The sequence below is a fragment of the Ursus americanus genome, chromosome 18, assembly GCF_024610735.1.
Source record: "Ursus americanus isolate L20-20 chromosome 18, mUrsAme1.1.p, whole genome shotgun sequence".
NCBI classification, from domain to species: domain Eukaryota; kingdom Metazoa; phylum Chordata; class Mammalia; order Carnivora; family Ursidae; genus Ursus; species Ursus americanus.
Genome location: NC_142144.1, coordinates 23,307,574 through 23,324,394, shown reverse-complemented (window position 1 = coordinate 23,324,394; position 16,821 = coordinate 23,307,574). Strand labels below are relative to the sequence as shown.

Below are 16,821 nucleotides of genomic sequence, written 5' to 3'. Positions count from 1 at the left end.
CAATGCTATTTCTTGAAAGTAAGTAGAAACATAAATGCCAACCAAAGATCCACTATTCAAGATAAGTTTAAGACCACTTAGTGAACAACTTATTAGAAAAAGAAGCTCTGATAACATGAGGATTTAATTTGGGCAACTATTCATAGGCAGTAAAAATACAGTAGAATCCTAATGAGCTAAAAGCAATGGGGGATAAGGGTGGGGAAGGAGCTGAGATAGGCCTGGTCTGCAAAAGGCCTTTCCCTATCCAAAATGACAAGGAGGAAAGGCGGAGGAGGGGGCGGGAAGGAGCCAATGACTTGGAAAGCGCATATGAAGAAAAAAGTTGAAGACTCATCTCATTCAGAAGCCAAGCCTGCAATACATGGACCCCACAAGACATGATGGAAGTTTCTGGCCAGAACCTGTGACGTACACATAGCCTGTGACTTGAAATAACCAGCAACTTTGTATTTCTAGGATCTGATCTACCTCATGCAAGGGGCACACCCTAGCTAGAGAGGAAGAGCGGAAGAAACAAAGATCATCAACTGCCACTCCCTGGCCAAAGCTGCAGTTCCTGAGAACAGGAGGGCTCCCAGAGAAGGGGAGGTACACATGTGGTGCCAGAGGGGGCTTCTCCCCAGCGAGTGACATGATGACAGGAGCTGCAGCCAGAGCAGGAGCCTGCAGTGGGGGAGAGCTGTAACTCACAGGACTGACAGCGGGAAACTGAAACTGAGTTATTTTTCTTAGCAACGCTTGCACTGCTCACAATATTCTCTCAAAAGGAAATAAAAATTTTTGAAAATACCAAGGTCCGTCACTAGTTTAGCACCGGATGTTATTAGAAATGCTCAGGACACAAAACAGGCTTCTCCCAGAAAGCAGTTTCTGATGGAAAGAAGAACAGCATAAATCTTGTCCCTACCTGATGGCTTCTTCCACAGACTGGCCAATAATATTAGAAGAAGGACCTGGCTGAGACAGTGGTGTCAGGCTTATCACCCACTTCACTGGCTTGTAGTACTCATCACTGGAACTTAACAGATAAAATAGTGTGGTCAGGAAAATTATCTGCAAAACAAAGGATAGTATCTCCTAAAAAATCACATTTGGAAACTACAGGAAGGAAACATAAATGGAACCAAGAACATGCTTTCCTGCGGGAGAGGTGCCATGCCATTATCTCCCTGTACATACCAGAGACAGCACAAAATTGAGAAGGGCAGTCCCACTGTAGAATAGGATGGTCAGGAGCGTCGTGACAGTGGTGAAAAGTAGGCTCACGTTCCGGCTCATGACAATCCACAGAGACTCTAAGATCTGATGAAGAGGGAAAGCTGAACATCAGAACTAATCCTCCAGAAAGAAGTTTCCACAGCTCTCTGCTGTGCTTTTAGTACAAATGTGTGAGTACCAGAAACTGAAAAGAACGGAGTATTACTTTAAATGAAAAAAAAAATCATCTGAAAGCATGCGAACATTGAATAGTAAGGAAAATGGTTAAGAAAATCATGGTAAACCTAACTCCAAATCATATTAGGCTGCCATTAAAGATAGCTCTATTATAACGTAGAAAAACATTTTCTGAAATACTGCAGCATTTAAAAAGCAGGAAATAAAAAGTTTATATACAGCATGATTATAACTATGTAAAAATGATATTTATAGGAAAAATACCCACAGGAAAATATGCCAGAATGCAACCTGTATAGGATCACAAGTGCAGACCGTGAAAATTCTAGTATTTGTCTTATTAGCTGCCTCCCCCGGCCTCCAAACTTAGATTCACCTACAAACACAAAAGCATCACTTGGATGATTTCACTAAAATCATAAGAAATGAACAGACAGGTCAAGGGCAGAACTCTGCAGCTGAAAATCTTTCTTCAAACAGATGATGACCCTTACACCAAGACTTACAGCGTTCATCTAACCCATCACCTGCAAACTCACTAGAACCAGCTATTAGAAGTTATTAATACCCGTTAAATATTACTAAAAGAAGACGTACAATATCTATGCCACACCTACATGTTTTCATTTCCTATCTGCTCATGAACTTAAATTCCCTCATGATAACATCTGTTCCCTGTGACAGAAGCAATGCAGATGATATGATCTTTACTGTAAAGCCAGACAAACTGAAGCTCAGAGATTTTTTAAAACTTGCCAAAGGGCCTTGGAGCTAGTAAGCGGACCTAGAGCTGGGACCAGAAGTCTAACGTCTGATTTTATTTTGGTGTGCCCTTTCCAAAACAGCAGTTCTGTTTTTTGTCCTATGTGCAAGTTATACCATCTGTTCTATGAAAGGCCTATCCATTCCTTTCCTATCTCAAATGTGCCATTTATAAAGGCATATTTTGTTGTCCCTGGCATTTCTTGCAAACCTCAGCTCTGTCTTCATGGGAGAGCTTTTGCAGGCTGGTTTCATTTACAATAACTCCTTACAGAAAATCTTGAAGATGCTTTGCAATGCCTACGAAAATATGCATGACTGACCATTTGACCTTGTGGGATAAAGAATGAATGAATAACACCACTGATTCCAAGAAACAAATCAACAATGCCCTTACTTGTGATTTTTACATGCATTCTTTTGGGGGCTTCTGTCATTTTGGAATTTTTATCAAAAAAATTTTAAATAGTTTCTGGGTCACACTGATAGGAAATACTCTGCGGTAATTCTTAAGAAATTAACTGAATACATTAATTGTAGACTGGCAGTCTCCAAAAACCTTTCTGTGTACCCAAGAGGATTAGGAAGAAAGGTCCGGAACCTGAGAGCTACTGGATATTGTAAGTATGAAGGCAGAAATAAAAAAATTTGATCAAGGGTTGACCTTGACACCTTAAGACTTTTTTCTGATGAGATACGTAGTTATATTAAAGAATGTGATTGTTTTATACTCTATAAAAATGTGTGCTGATACTTAGATGATGCAGAAAAATCAGTGAACCAATATTCCAAATGACCAGTGCATATCACAAAAACATGAAAGAGTAAAAGATCCATTTCTAGCCAAGATACATCAATGGACTTTAATATAAGACAGTACAAAAAGTTTATTGATATGGTTTCAAATTCCACACTGCAACTAACCTTTAAGAAATACCATTTGTGAGTTTTGGTGTAGTATCAAAGAAAAGCCACAATTATCTGAAAGGCTATTAAAAGACTCCCCTCTTTTCCAGCTACGTATCTGTATGAGGCTGGGATTTTCTTCATATACTTCAATCAAAACAATGTATTCCAAATGACTGAACATAGAAGCAGATATGAGAATCCAGACATTAAACAGATTTGCAAAAATATAAAAGAAAGCCACTCTTCTCACTGAATTATTTTTTGTTTTGGGGACACCTTAGTGGCTCAGTCAGTTAAATGGCTGCCTTCGGCTCAGGTCATGATCCCAGGGTCTTGGAATTGAGTCCCGCATCGGGCTCCTTGCTCAGCGGGGACCCTGCTTCTCCCTCTGCCTGGCACTCCCTGCTTGTGCTCTCTCTGTCTCTCTCTCAAATAAATAAAATATTTTTTAAAATTATTTTTTGTTTTGGAAAAAGGTTACCTTGCAGATGCAAAAAAAGTGTTAACATGTAACATCATTTTTAGTGAATTGATAAGTATTTTTAAAATTCTCAGTTTTAACTGCTGATACAATAATAATCAACAGAACCCACATAAACACACACTCTGGAATCCTCAGACCAAAAAGTTTCATGGCCACTGGACTAGAGAAGACAGAGGGAGGGGACTATCAAAACCATAAAGTCTTAGAACTGAAGGAGATGAATTTCTAGACTTAACACCAAACTGTTATAGCTGTATTAGGTGCATGGGAGGAAGGGCAAGTGTGAGTGTGGGGTGGAGGGAGTGGGGGGGACCAAAGGAGTTGTAAGAAAATCCCAAAGGTGGTGTAAGAGAGCACGGAGAGGCTTCAAAATCATATCTTTATCTTCATCTTGCATATCAGGAAGCCAAAATATAATATCAAAAATTGCAAAACCAAAAAAGACCAACATAAACCTTATTTTGGAAATTCAGAGGTAAATACCCAGAGAAAGCTGAAAGAATTGATAGCTGTTTCTAGAAAATGAGACTGAAGTGGGGAAGCACAAAGCAGGTCACTGTTGTTTTTTACTAAAAAATCTAAAATATTTCTGACTATCCATTATGGTCATCTATTAGTTTGATAAAAATTAAACTTAAAAAAATAGAGCATTGCAGGGCACCTGGCTGGCTCAGCTGGTAGTGTGTGTGACTCCTGATCTCAGGGTTTTGGGTCTGAGCCCTGCTTTGGTTGTAGAGATTACCTAAAAATAAAATCTTAAAAAAAAAAAAAAAAATCTAGCATTGCGAACTTCAACTTTTGTTAACTTGATGAAAGTCATGAGTCTATTCACAAGAAAATTCCTCTCATCTCTGTGAAAAGCCACATGCCAAGACATTTTACCAAACACGCTGTGGAACCAAGAGTGGTTCCTTGCTGCCTCTGACCCTTTGGCAAACAAGGCAGAGGTGGGTGGAACATGGCCAGAGAGTGGGTTGAGGAACATCCAGTCTCTCTAACGTAACCGGAACCATATTTCCATCTGCCAAAGACTTTGCCCACCAGAAAGGCCGCTCTCTCTCTAGGGGTCCAGCCTGGGGATGACCTGGTCAGCGTAAGGGGACAAGGATACCTGTACCTCAGAATCTGAGAGTCCGCAACACTGTACACACGCTTCCTGACTCGGCATTTCTCAGTTACTCTTCAACCACAGAGGCGGCACCCGGGGAACTACTTACCCCTGAGGCCTATGGCTTTTGGACATCTTTCTAGCGCATTTATAACTCTCAAAATTGTAAAGGTCATGGCATTAAAAACAGGGTAACTAAAGGCCTCTAAGGGTGCAAGGACAACTGGAAATTAGAATTTCTGTTTTTATTTCTAAGTCCAGTTCAACTAAAAATACTACTTCTTACCGAAAGAAATGTCTCAATGTTCTCGTGAACAAAGGAAGCGATATCCTGCCAGTCCAGAATGTCTCCCAGCCAGCTATTCTGACGACTTATATGCATCTTGTGTCCTTTGTGCCTTCCAGAGTGCGTTACGTTCTACGGAATAAAATGGTTCAGACGTGAAATCTCCATCTTAACCCAAAGCATAAAAAGTATAAATACCCCATTTTGGTCTAGGTCCACTTGAGCACCTTAATAGTTACTCAAAGGTGAAAAATTGTGCATTATTTAAGAAATCGGCTAAGAGCTCCACCTAACGACCTGAACTATATTTTTCTGTTTACCTTCCTGATACCACATGTCACCCTAGCTCAAGTGGTCCCTTCCTAAATACAGTTGTGAACACACTTTATTCCTCAAGATGTACAACTGCACCCCAACACAGCATTTACTTTCTTTTTTCAGCCCCTCTACCTTTTTTTGGGGTCTCCCATTTTTGCTTTTTTCCTCCTTTCTTCATCTCCCTTATTTATCTTCCATACAAGATAAAGAGAGCAAGAGGGAGAGAATATAAAGGACACCTAAAACTAATACATTATATATCAATGATTTCTCGACAAAATGGGGGAAAATGAAAAAGAAACAAGAATGGGGGGAACCTAACTCTATATGGAAGACAATTACACTGACAAGAATGCAGGAATAGTTAAATTTGAAAGAGATATGAATAAACAAAGTGACCAGTGAGGTTAACATTCAGAAACAGAAGTAGTTCCTTGACATTTTGTTTGCATTCTGACACTTTTGCTACTGGCACAGTGATATCACTCTTCATTATGCAATGAAGACATTAGGTCCTAGTAAAAGACATAAAGAAAGGAATGCACCTACCTACTTAGAAACCTATGCTTTTAAAACACTGCCCTTCCTTGATCATAAAATGAAGTTTTTTAAAGGGGGTGAGGGATAGAAAAAGCTGTCTGTAAGCAGAAGCCCCAGATATTGCAGAAGAAACAGACACCTTTCCAACTGACCGGTTCTTCAGCAGATAACTACCTACAAATTCCTCAATTAGTTCTAACCGCCACTCTTTGAAACCCACAAAAACCAACACTGTTCCCTCAGTTCATCCCAGGGGAAGAGGAAAAACAGGTCACTGAGCAACAAATTCAAATTTCAAATTGAGCTTTCCTCCCTTCCACTCCAAGTGAAGAGGTTGATATATACATGTTCCTCTTCTCCTTACTGTCCACCCTGTGAAAACTGAACACCAACTTGTCCCGTTCTCTGCCTCCTTCCCCACTGGACAGTCATCTTCCACAGCACTGTTCCTGGAGGCCCACAAGCCTTGCCAACCCACATGACCCCAAACAACCAGCTGCTGTCAAAACCAGCATTTTTATGTTTAGGGGGAAATGGTATTATTTTCCGTCATACATTCTGAAGTAAGAGCACAAGTAACAGGTGCAAGGGTGATTAAAACTAAAGATCTCCAAACTTTGGAATATATTTTACTTCCTCGAAGAGAAAGTTCTTAATGTTTAGAGCTATACTATCTCAAACAGTAGCCACTAATCACATGTGGCTATTAGCACTTAAAATGGAGGGAGTCCAAAAACGGCATTAGTACAAAATACACCAGGTTTCCAAGGCTTGTAAGAAAAAAAACCAGGATATAAAATATCTCATTAAGATTTTTCTACTTGTTTACATATTGAAATGATAATATACTGGGAGTATACTGGGGTAAGTGAAATTATTAAAATTAATTTCACCTGTTAGTGTTCTAGGGTGGCCACTAGAAAAATTAACATTGTATATGTGGTTTATGGTGCATTTCTACGTAATGAGATGAGATGCTGTTGGTGATAATGAACACCAGATGAAAAACACTACATCACAGGGACTGGTGGGTTCTGCATGGAGATTAACCATCAATTCAAGCGGACTTTTAATGACCTAAAGTTTAAGACCTTGTAACTTAAAAATTTCAATAAATGATACCCCAATATTAATATCTACCTCATTAACATCTATCTAGACAATGAGTCTGTAAAATAAAAGGACTTTATCAGTTTACAGCTGAAATCCTCTAATAAAATAACTTACCTTTACAAACCAAGAATGATACAGTCTGTCCCAAAGTTCTAGTACTTGCTTTTCAATTACAGCAGTATTGTTCACCTTATCTCCCAGAATTTTATGAAGCTGGAAGAAATACAGATATGATCTGGTTTAATATTTCAGACAACAATCCAGTCAAATTAATTCATGCTGGGTCTTTACATTTGTTCCAAATCAAACTAAAATGTTCCAGACATTTAATTGCCTCCAGCCACCTTATGATCTTTTCTTAAACTCCACTCTTCACTATTCGTAGCAAATTTCCTTGCCTTTCTTGGCTTTTTGGTTCCCTCTATTTTGGGGTCTCTAAGAGAGGTACTTCAGGTTGGAAGAGAATGGTCATATGAAGCCATGATCACTGACTTAGCAAATCTTAACTGCCCAGAGAAAAATCTGTTGCATGTGGCCTAACTGCTCATCCATTACACAGAAATCTTATGTTACATTTATCACCAGTATAAGAATTACTGCAGAACTTTAAGTAAAATTTTAGGACCTTAGCTATAAACACAAACATTTCCCATAGTTTGCTGAAAGATGTCAAGTCTCAAGAGTTATGACTAATGAGACTGGCTTCAGGGTTTCTGGGATCAAGTACAGTGAGACAAGATAACTTCAAGGAAAGTTATTCATTATAATACCCCATGTTTTGTTATTAAAACCATAGCATAATAGTAAAGAATTAATTTATTCATTCATTCATTTGAGGGGGGGGAGAATTTTAAGCAGGCTCCATGCCCCATGCAGAGCCTGACATGGGGCTCAATCCCACAACCCTGAGATCATGACCTGAACCAAAATCAGGAGTTGGATGCTTAACCGTCTGGGCCACCCAGGGGCCCCAAAGACATTTTTTAAAAGATAAATACTAATTTGTAGTCCCACTTTATTACCACAACTGTTTCCATTTTTCCGTGTCCTCTGCAACTTTCTGCCTGTTTCTAGATATAATTTAGAATTCTTCGTCACTTCATCACTAACCTTCGTCTTTATTTTTAATGGTTCCACATTAGTTCATTAAGTTTTTCTTTTTTTTTTTTTTTTAAGTAATCTCTACACCCACCTTGGAGCTTAAACTCCCAATCCCAAGATCAACAGTCGCACGCTCTACCAAATGAGTGAGGCAGGCACCCCAGTTCATTAAGTTTTGGTACTACTTTATCATTACCCGATCAAGGAGTAGAGAGATGGTTCCCAATTTTTAATGTCACAAGTAACACTGCAATGAAAGTCCTTATAATTTTTTTCCTATTATTAGTAATAAGATAAATGTACAGGACTCAAAGGAGAGAGGCGCGTTACTGGCTCTTGCTATGCATTGCTAAGTTATCTTCTATAGGGGTTATACCAATTAATATTCCCAACACTGCATGAATAAACCAATTCTTCCAAAGCCTTATGGACTGACAAACTAATAGATAATTTAATAGGTGTGAGAGTGTAACCAATTCTTTATACTTTTCTTCTTCAGTTACGAAAGTTACCATTTTTCCACGTTGGTTTTCAATGTGTATTTTCTTTTGTGTGGCCTAGTCATACCTTTTGTTCACTTTACACTGTCCTTATAAATATCTGAACCAGTTTTTAGACATATCGATGCAAAGATATCTGCCCAATGTTTTCCTCTATATTTTATTTATTCATAACCAAATACAAATGAGTGAATATAATAAAAACCACTCATCTTTGCATAGTATTTTACACTTTACAAATGGCTTTCCCCTACATTATGTGATCTTTACAACAACCCCAAGAGTTAGGCAGGAAAAGGTTTTTATCACCTGTGTTCTTTCAAGATGAGAAAACAGATTTAGAAAGACCCATGACAGGCCCAAGGTCAGGTGGCTAACCGGCAGAGGCAGGATTAAAAATTCTTTTTTTTTTTTTTTTTTTTTAAAGATTTTATTTATTTATTTGACAGAGATAGAGACAGCCAGCGAGAGAGGGAACACAAGCAGGGGGAGTGGGAGAGGAAGAAGCAGGCTCATAGCGGAAGAGCCTGATGTGGGGCTCGATCCCAGAATGCTGGGATCACGCCCTGGGCCGAAGGCAGACGCTTAACGACTGTGCCACCCGGGCGCCCCTGGATTAAAAATTCTAATGCTCTTTCAACTGCAGCATATATAACCTATGAACAAAGAACACCTAACACAGCAAACTGCCCAAAATAACTATAAGCCACAACTACTCCTAGTCTAATTTCCTTTAATTACTTTCAATTAACGACTGTCGGATACTCACAGACTTCCTACTACCAATTCTTTCTGTCATTGCCAACTCAGTTTCTGAGGTCCTGCTTTACCCAGAAGAGCCCCCATCTAGGCTGCCCACACTTAAAGCGCTATCTCAAACCTGCAATCCCTTTATCACAGCATGAAAGTGAATAACTCTACAACACCACGACTTTTAAGGCAGAATTCAGCATCATTTCCAACTCGTGGTGCTGCCAACCACAGCAGAACCTCACAGACCCAGAATACCACCCTGTGACATTACAGGACATATCACAAGGCACAAGGAAGACAGGGCCAGAGAGCGTGGGGCCTGATGGCCACATCACGGCTATGGGAGGAATCACCAAAGCACAGGTACTGCTGGTGGTACAGGAGATGCTCTTTGTATGCGGAAGACAATGAGGCACTCAGAGTAGTCAGAATGCCTTTGGGAGCCGTGTAACTTAAGGTGAATAACCTCATCTATAAAATGGGGATGGGGAGTCAGTGGGCAGTTCTCTGTTCTCACTTTGCTTGGAACCTTGACAGCATTTGCCACAGCTGACCAAGTCTTTCCTGAAACAGCTTCTCTCAGCCTCTAAGACACACACAGGTGGTTCCTCCCACCTCACAGGCTACTCCTCCTCAGTCTTCCCTGCTGGCTCACTTCCATGACCTTCAAAAGTATCAGTGCTCCAGGAAACTATCTTGGGTCCTCTTCTGTCTGTACTGTCTCCTTAGACCATGTTATGGGATAAATCTGTATCCCTCCTAAATTCACATGTTGAAATCCTGACGCCCCTGCCAATACCTCAGAATGTAACTGTATTTGGAGACAGGGTCTTTACAGAAGTAACAAAGTTAAAATGAGGCCATCAGCAGCGGCCCTAAGGCAATATGACTAGCGTCCTTATAAAAAGAGATCAGGAGACAGACACACACAGACAGAAGACCATGTGAAAAAGACACAGGCATCTATAAGCTGAGGAGAGACCCCTCAAAAGAAATCAATCCCACCAACACCTTGATCTTGGACTTCCAGCCTGCAGAACCATGAGAAAATAAATTTCCGTTGTCTGAACACCCAGCCTGTGGTACTGTGTTATGGCAGCCCTACCACACAACACAGTTCATCTCTACTGATGGGCAGAGTGAGGCACGATCTGACGATATTCAAATTTCCACCTAGAGCCCAGATCTCTCCCCTGAGCCCCAGCTATGTACATCCAACTGCCTTTTCTGACATCTTGACTTAGCTATCTGATAGGTATCTCTAACTTAACATGCCCCAAACAGAATTACGGCTCTATCTGTCTGTAATCCACCCCCACTCCGCCCTACGCCCACCACCTCCAGGTCTTTTCATCTCAGGAAGTGGCACAGCTACCCTTCCAGGTGGGCTAACCAAAAACTCCCTTCCCTTTCACTCCATATCCAATCCATGAGTAATTCCTGTCAGAACCACCTCAAAAATATATCCCAAATGTGACCATTTCTCTCAATTCCCACTTCTACCATCCTAGCCCAAGTCATAAACATCTCCCCTGGACTACCGGAATAATATTCTTTTAGCCGGCCTCCTGTCTTCTCCATTCCTGCCACAAAGCAGCCAAAATGAGCTGTCAATATCCTAAATCAGGTCATATCCCTTTCTGCTTTAAATGTTTATCTTTGTAACTAAAATAAAATCCCAACTGCTTCTTATCATCTATGGCTGGTCCTGTCACCACATCCCCCATTCCAGCCACGCTGGCTTTCTTTCTTTCCTTCAACCAAGCCTGTTCCTATTTCAAAGCCTTTGAATTTTCTATGCCCTAATCTTGAAACATTCTTTTCCCCGTGTTGGTGAAAGCATCACCTCGGAGACACTGTCAGGCATTCTAGCTAAGGCATCACCCTGGGTCACTCTCCACATTACCTGGTCACAGCACTTCTAGATCTGAAATGATTACTTGTTGACATGTTTCATGTCTGCTCCTCTCACCAGAGTAAGCTCCGGGAGGTGGGTAACTCTGGTCTACTGCTTTTTCTAGCACTTAGAACAGTGCCTGGCATATTTGTGGACTGGCTGTCACTTTCTTCATTCTAGGCGTGGGAGAAGGGACAGAGAAAACCCATTCAAGACTAATTCTCCCGCTGTCTCAGGGCAGCATCTCCAGGTACAAATTTCAGAAAGAACATATTAAGCAGAAAGGTTAGCTCAAGCAAGGATGTCGAATGAAGAAAGTAAACTAGATTTGAGCAAACTGCAAACTAGCGGATCTGGGTAGAATAATGCATGAAGGATTCAGGAGATAAGGCTGACAAGGTAGACTGGGGCAGGTAGACACGAACCTTCTCTGTTCATACCTAAACACACCCTAAAAAACTCTTCCTTTTCTGAGTATGACCTATTCCCCTAGCATTAGCCCTTTATACACTCTAGCTCTTAGGACCCAATTCTCACATGATTTTTAGCTGCATGAGATCTGAGCTTATTAGAAAAGCTAGCCCTGTAGGGGCACCTGGCTGGCTCAGTACGTTAAGCATCTGACTCTTGATTTTGGCTCTGGTCATGATCTCAGGGTTGTAGGATCAAGCCCCACATCAGGCTCCCCACTCGGCAAGGAGTCTGCTTGGGATTCTCTCTTTCCCTCTGCCACTCCTCCTCCCCCTCCCCACCCTGAGTGTGCTCTCTCTAAAATTCTAAAATAAATAAATAAATCTTTTAAAAAAAGCTACCCCTATAGTTTCAATGATACTTTATTTAAAACTTTATTGAGATAATTTACACACCTTATAATCCACCCTCTTACATGTACAATAGTTTCTTTCAGTATATTCAGAGTTATGCGACCATCACCACAATCAATTTTGGAACCTTTTCATTACCACAAAAAGCAGCTCCATACTCCTTAGCAATCACTCCCTCGTTTCTCTCAATCTCCCCTACCCCAGAAACCACTATTTTATTCTTTGTCTCTATAAATATACCACTTCTGGACATTTCGTAGAAATGGAATCATACGTATGTGGTCTGACTGCTTCTTTTACTTAGCATAATATTTTCAAGGTTCATCCATATCGTAGAATGTATCAGTGCTTCCTTCCTTTTATGGCCAAATAATACTCCATTATAGAGATACACCACATTTTACCTATCCACTCATCAATGGACATTCAATGGCTGGTTTTAGATATTATCCCCGTGTCTTCCAAATCGGGACCATGAATATGTTACAATCTTTGTTAGCAATACCCACCTGTCTTCAACTGTCTTTCCTTTTCAAATCTTCAGCAAAAGGTTTCAAACTTATCTTTTCTCTAAGTAATTTGAAATTTATTTCTATAAAATCAAAGGCACATTTTCCAGCTCTTCCCAAATAAGTAAGAATTCCAGAACTCAAACAGATAAACCAAAAAGCTAAATGCTATGCTGTCAGCAGAGTAAGTCAGCCAACATAGTTCTAGAGGTCTAAAAGCCTTCTGCAATTGCTGGATCTTCTTCTATACTAGTTTGGAGATCTATACCCATAAACTTGTCTCTCACCTACTCAGCAAATATTTTTTAAAGACTTCCATGTGGCATTTGATTAGCTCACCTGGTATGGACTCAAGAAAATCAGTTACACAGATCTTTCTTTTAACTTTTTCTCAACCACAATTCCATCCTTAGGTTAGATTACTACACACATGTGTACAGTGTAATTGTCGAGATAACCTTTTTTTGAGATTTTGTTTTTGAATTTTGAACAAGGAATCACATACCAATACTTTTTTTCTGGGCGTACGTCTCACTGCAACAAATCCTGTCAATCCCTAGATGTTCCTAATTACTTCAATATGTTAAAACTCCAACCTACTTTCTTTCCCATAGACAATACTGGGGAGGAGGGAGCATCCCAAATCTGTATCATGGAGTCTGACCCTTACCTGCAGTAACTGTGCCTTATCCTCTGTCCTTAATTCCCTCCACAAAGCGTCAGACAAGCCAATCTCCTCAAGCACACTCCTGCCTCCACATCTTGGCTCACATAAATATACCTTAAAATACACGATTCCTTCTCTATTCATCTAAAACCTATCATTCCTTCACGGTTTATCTCAAATGCCACAGTAAAGCACCTAACCCAGTGCTGGGCATGCACTTCTAGCGTGTTATAGTAGAGAGAAAAGGGATTTAGAATTAGTCTTCAGTTTGAAACCAAGCTCTGCAATTTACTACATGACCACTGGGAATTTACTTAGCCTTGGTAAGCCTGTTTCTTCCTCCATAAAGGGGGCCAGACAATTTAGACTACTACAGGTTTCTTGGAAAGATTAAATGAAACAAACCCGAAACTGCCAAGCACAGTCACCAGCAGATAATAACATTTAATATTTGCTAAAAATTTTTTTTTCTCCACAAAGCCTTATTTGACCACCCAATCTTAATGATCATTCTGTCCTAATGCACAAATAATGAATACCTACCTTGAACAAGAAGCAAAGGGCCAATGTGTCTGTTCAGGCTACTAGCACTATTAAATACAATCCTCCAGAAAGTTTACTTTCATTGTTAGGTTTCTTGTTGACTTATAGATTTAAGCCTATTTAAAAAACAGAAGCTGTTCTAAAGAGAATCTCTACTTACACTTCCTCAAAGCAGGAAGCCCCTACCAATGAGGACCCTATAGAGAGAAAGCCACAGAGAGAGGCTCTTCCCTTACCTTGTGCGTTATCCATTCTCTTCCATACTGGTACACGTTGTTAGCTGCAGAATTGAGGGCTCTTTGGACTACTTGAGCTTCAGGAAGCCAACTAATTTAAAATAAAAGAAAGAAAAAATTAAAAACTAGTACATTTTTAGTGTACTGGGTCAATAACTCTTGGAATTCCATGTATTTAAACGATCAGTAACTGACAAATCGTCGATCAGTCATCACGCGCAGGTACAAATGAATCACATGCAGGAATCTTTGACTTCCAAGCCTAACACTTAATTCTACGATCTGAGAGGCCCTTCAAGCTCTCCTTAGCTTTTAGACTCACTTTCCCCAGAACCTCCCTTTCATTCTGCTCTGTCTGGTTTCTCTGCCCATGCATGTCCCTGATCACCTGCCTTATTCAGCACCAGCCTCATTCCAGCCTCAGAGCTGCTCGGAAACCTGTGAGACAAGCAAATTCTTGGGCCCAGGTCCAGACTTACTGAAAAATGGGGCTGGGGCCAATCAACCTGTACCCTAAGGATCCCTGAAAGTGATTCTGATACACGCTGCTCTAAGAACTGAGTGAAGAACGGAGAAAGAAAACAAGAAAAGAAAGAGGGTGAATCATTGTTTTCAATGGAGATCTTTTTCATTAAGATGCGAGGAACTCCTGAGCAGAGTTCCATCTATACAAGGAGGAGTGTCTACAAGCTCTACTCTTCATGCCATGAGACACGGCCTCCCCACTACCTTGTTAACTAAGGAGGCTGTGTCATCTGCCTTAATCAATAACACATTACATATGCCCAGTGTTTTCGGAAGGAGAAATATTTTCACATAGTCTTTATTTTTTTAAAGATTTTATTTATCTGAGAGAAAGAGAGAGAGTGTGCACACAAGCAGGGGGAAGGGCAGAGGGAGAGGGAGAAGCAGACTCCCCGCTGGGCAGGGAGCCCAAAGCGGGGCTTGATCCCGGGACCCTGGGATCACAACCTGAGCCGCAGGCAGATGCTTCACTGACTGAGCCACCCAGGCGCCTCTCATATATTCTTTAAATTGTACTTCAATGGGTTGTACACTATAGATGTTGACATTCACAAATTTAATAGTCCTGATTTCAACTATCCATGGGTGATGCCCAAAGGCCAAGGCAAGGAGTAACCATGAACTTTCCCGAGGCCTAAATGTGACACACGATACAAAGCCAGCTTATGGGGAAAGAGTCAAATAGTGAGTCAAGTCAAATGTGCAACATTCTCAACTTACAGCAGTTTTATATACTTGTGATAACTTGCGTGTGTGTGTGTGTGTGTGTGTGTGTGTGTGTGTATGTGTGAGAGAGAGAGAGACAGAGACAGACAGATGGTCCTAAGAGAGAAAGAGAGAATCCTAAAGAGAAAGCCAACTGCCACTGACAGCCACAAATGCAATGATACCTAGGAAAGCACTTGTCTTTAACCAGAGAAAAAGACATTTTGGATACATTAGAAAGTGGAATGTCAAATTGGTAATGGTTTCGATCTTTAATATTAACCAGTTCTTCCTACTCCAAATAAAGCATTTCTGAAACTTTTGGCAAATTCTCAAATATTTCTCAGCAAGTGAAGACAAAACTTTAGAGATGGTTACAAATGTAATAATCTAAGTATGAAGATATGAACAGGAAATTGAGATCTTTAAATAGAGATGGGATTTGAGAGAAATTAAGTAGCTTTTAAATTATTCTAGTATTTAGAGGTTCATCAGTGCTTTGAAGGAACTGCTGAATATTCTCAATTATCTGGTACATTTTATGGGGAAAATTATACAAATTATAGTGTTAAAGTATGAGGATTCACATTAGTGTCTCAATAGATATTTAATGACTCTTGTGAGTCTATCAGGCCTGCTAAATTCTTGCTGGCTACTGTGAAAACACTTTGCCAACATACTCACACAGGTGTCCTAAGAGCTATAGATGAGAGGAGCTGTCTTGAGGCCAGGTCAAAGGTCCAGACCTCCTCACAAGGAGTGTCCTCTAGGAGACAAAGGGCCAAAACCACCTGAGCAACCTTGGCTGGGACATGCTGGGATGTGCCTTGATCTTATACCAAGCACAGCCAATCACTAACTCTCCTATCCTAAGTCAAGAAGGATCCCTCAGGGGGCGCCTGGGTGTCTCAGTCGTTAAGCATCTGCCTTCGGCTCAGGGTGTGATCCCAGAGTCCTGAGATCGAGCCCCGCATCGGGCTCCATGCTCCACTGGGCTCCTGCTTCTCCCTCTCCCACTCCCCCTGCTTGTGTTCCCTCTCTTGCTGGCTGTCTCTCTCTCTGTGTCAAATGAATAAATAAAATCTTAAAAAAAAAAAAAAAAAAAAAAGAAGAAGGATCCCTCAGGAGAAACCAAGTTCCTACAAATTGGACTGCCCTACCCCCATCTTCCTGGGTAAAGGTTAATCCGTATCACAATTTGACCTACCAAGAGAACAACTAAAAACAACTTAGCTTAGCCTGCTGGATTCCTCCCAAGTAAGGGAAGGGCTAAGTCACATTCAGCACCATTTTAATGTCATCTCCTAATGAGGGTGATGAAATCAACAGGTTTGAGACTAGTTAACAGAAAGTAGGAAATGGACTCCAAGTGAACAGAACCACCCAAGAATTCAGATGTGCTCCAACTTCATTTTCTTTCTTTCTTTTTTTTTTTTAAAGATTTTATTTATTTATTTGACAGACAGAGAGACAGCCAGTGAGAGAGGGAACACAAGCAGGGGAGGTGGGAGAGGAAGAAACAGGCTCCCAGCAGAGGAGCCTGATGCAGGGCTCGATCCCAGAACGCCAGGATCACGCCCTGAGCCGAAGGCAGATGCTTAACGAGTGAGCCACCCAGGCGCCCCTCCAACTTCATTTTCTAT

At 40.8% G+C, this 16,821-nt stretch overlaps 1 protein-coding gene across 4 annotated transcripts in view; it reads right to left on the bottom strand.

Moving 5' to 3' along the window:
• Positions 1–16,821, bottom strand: part of TMEM245 (transmembrane protein 245) — a 99,215-nt gene that overhangs the window by 32,622 nt on the left and 49,772 nt on the right. For all 4 annotated transcript variants that reach the window (XM_045780750.2, XM_045780751.2, XM_045780752.2 and 1 more), the window contains 5 exons: positions 13,949–14,039; positions 7,033–7,131; positions 4,948–5,079; positions 1,183–1,305; positions 911–1,056 (listed from right to left, as the gene is read on the bottom strand). In XM_045780750.2, coding sequence (XP_045636706.2) covers positions 911–1,056; positions 1,183–1,305; positions 4,948–5,079; positions 7,033–7,131; positions 13,949–14,039 — 591 coding nt within the window. The remainder of the gene's footprint in view (positions 1–910; positions 1,057–1,182; positions 1,306–4,947; positions 5,080–7,032; positions 7,132–13,948; positions 14,040–16,821) is intronic.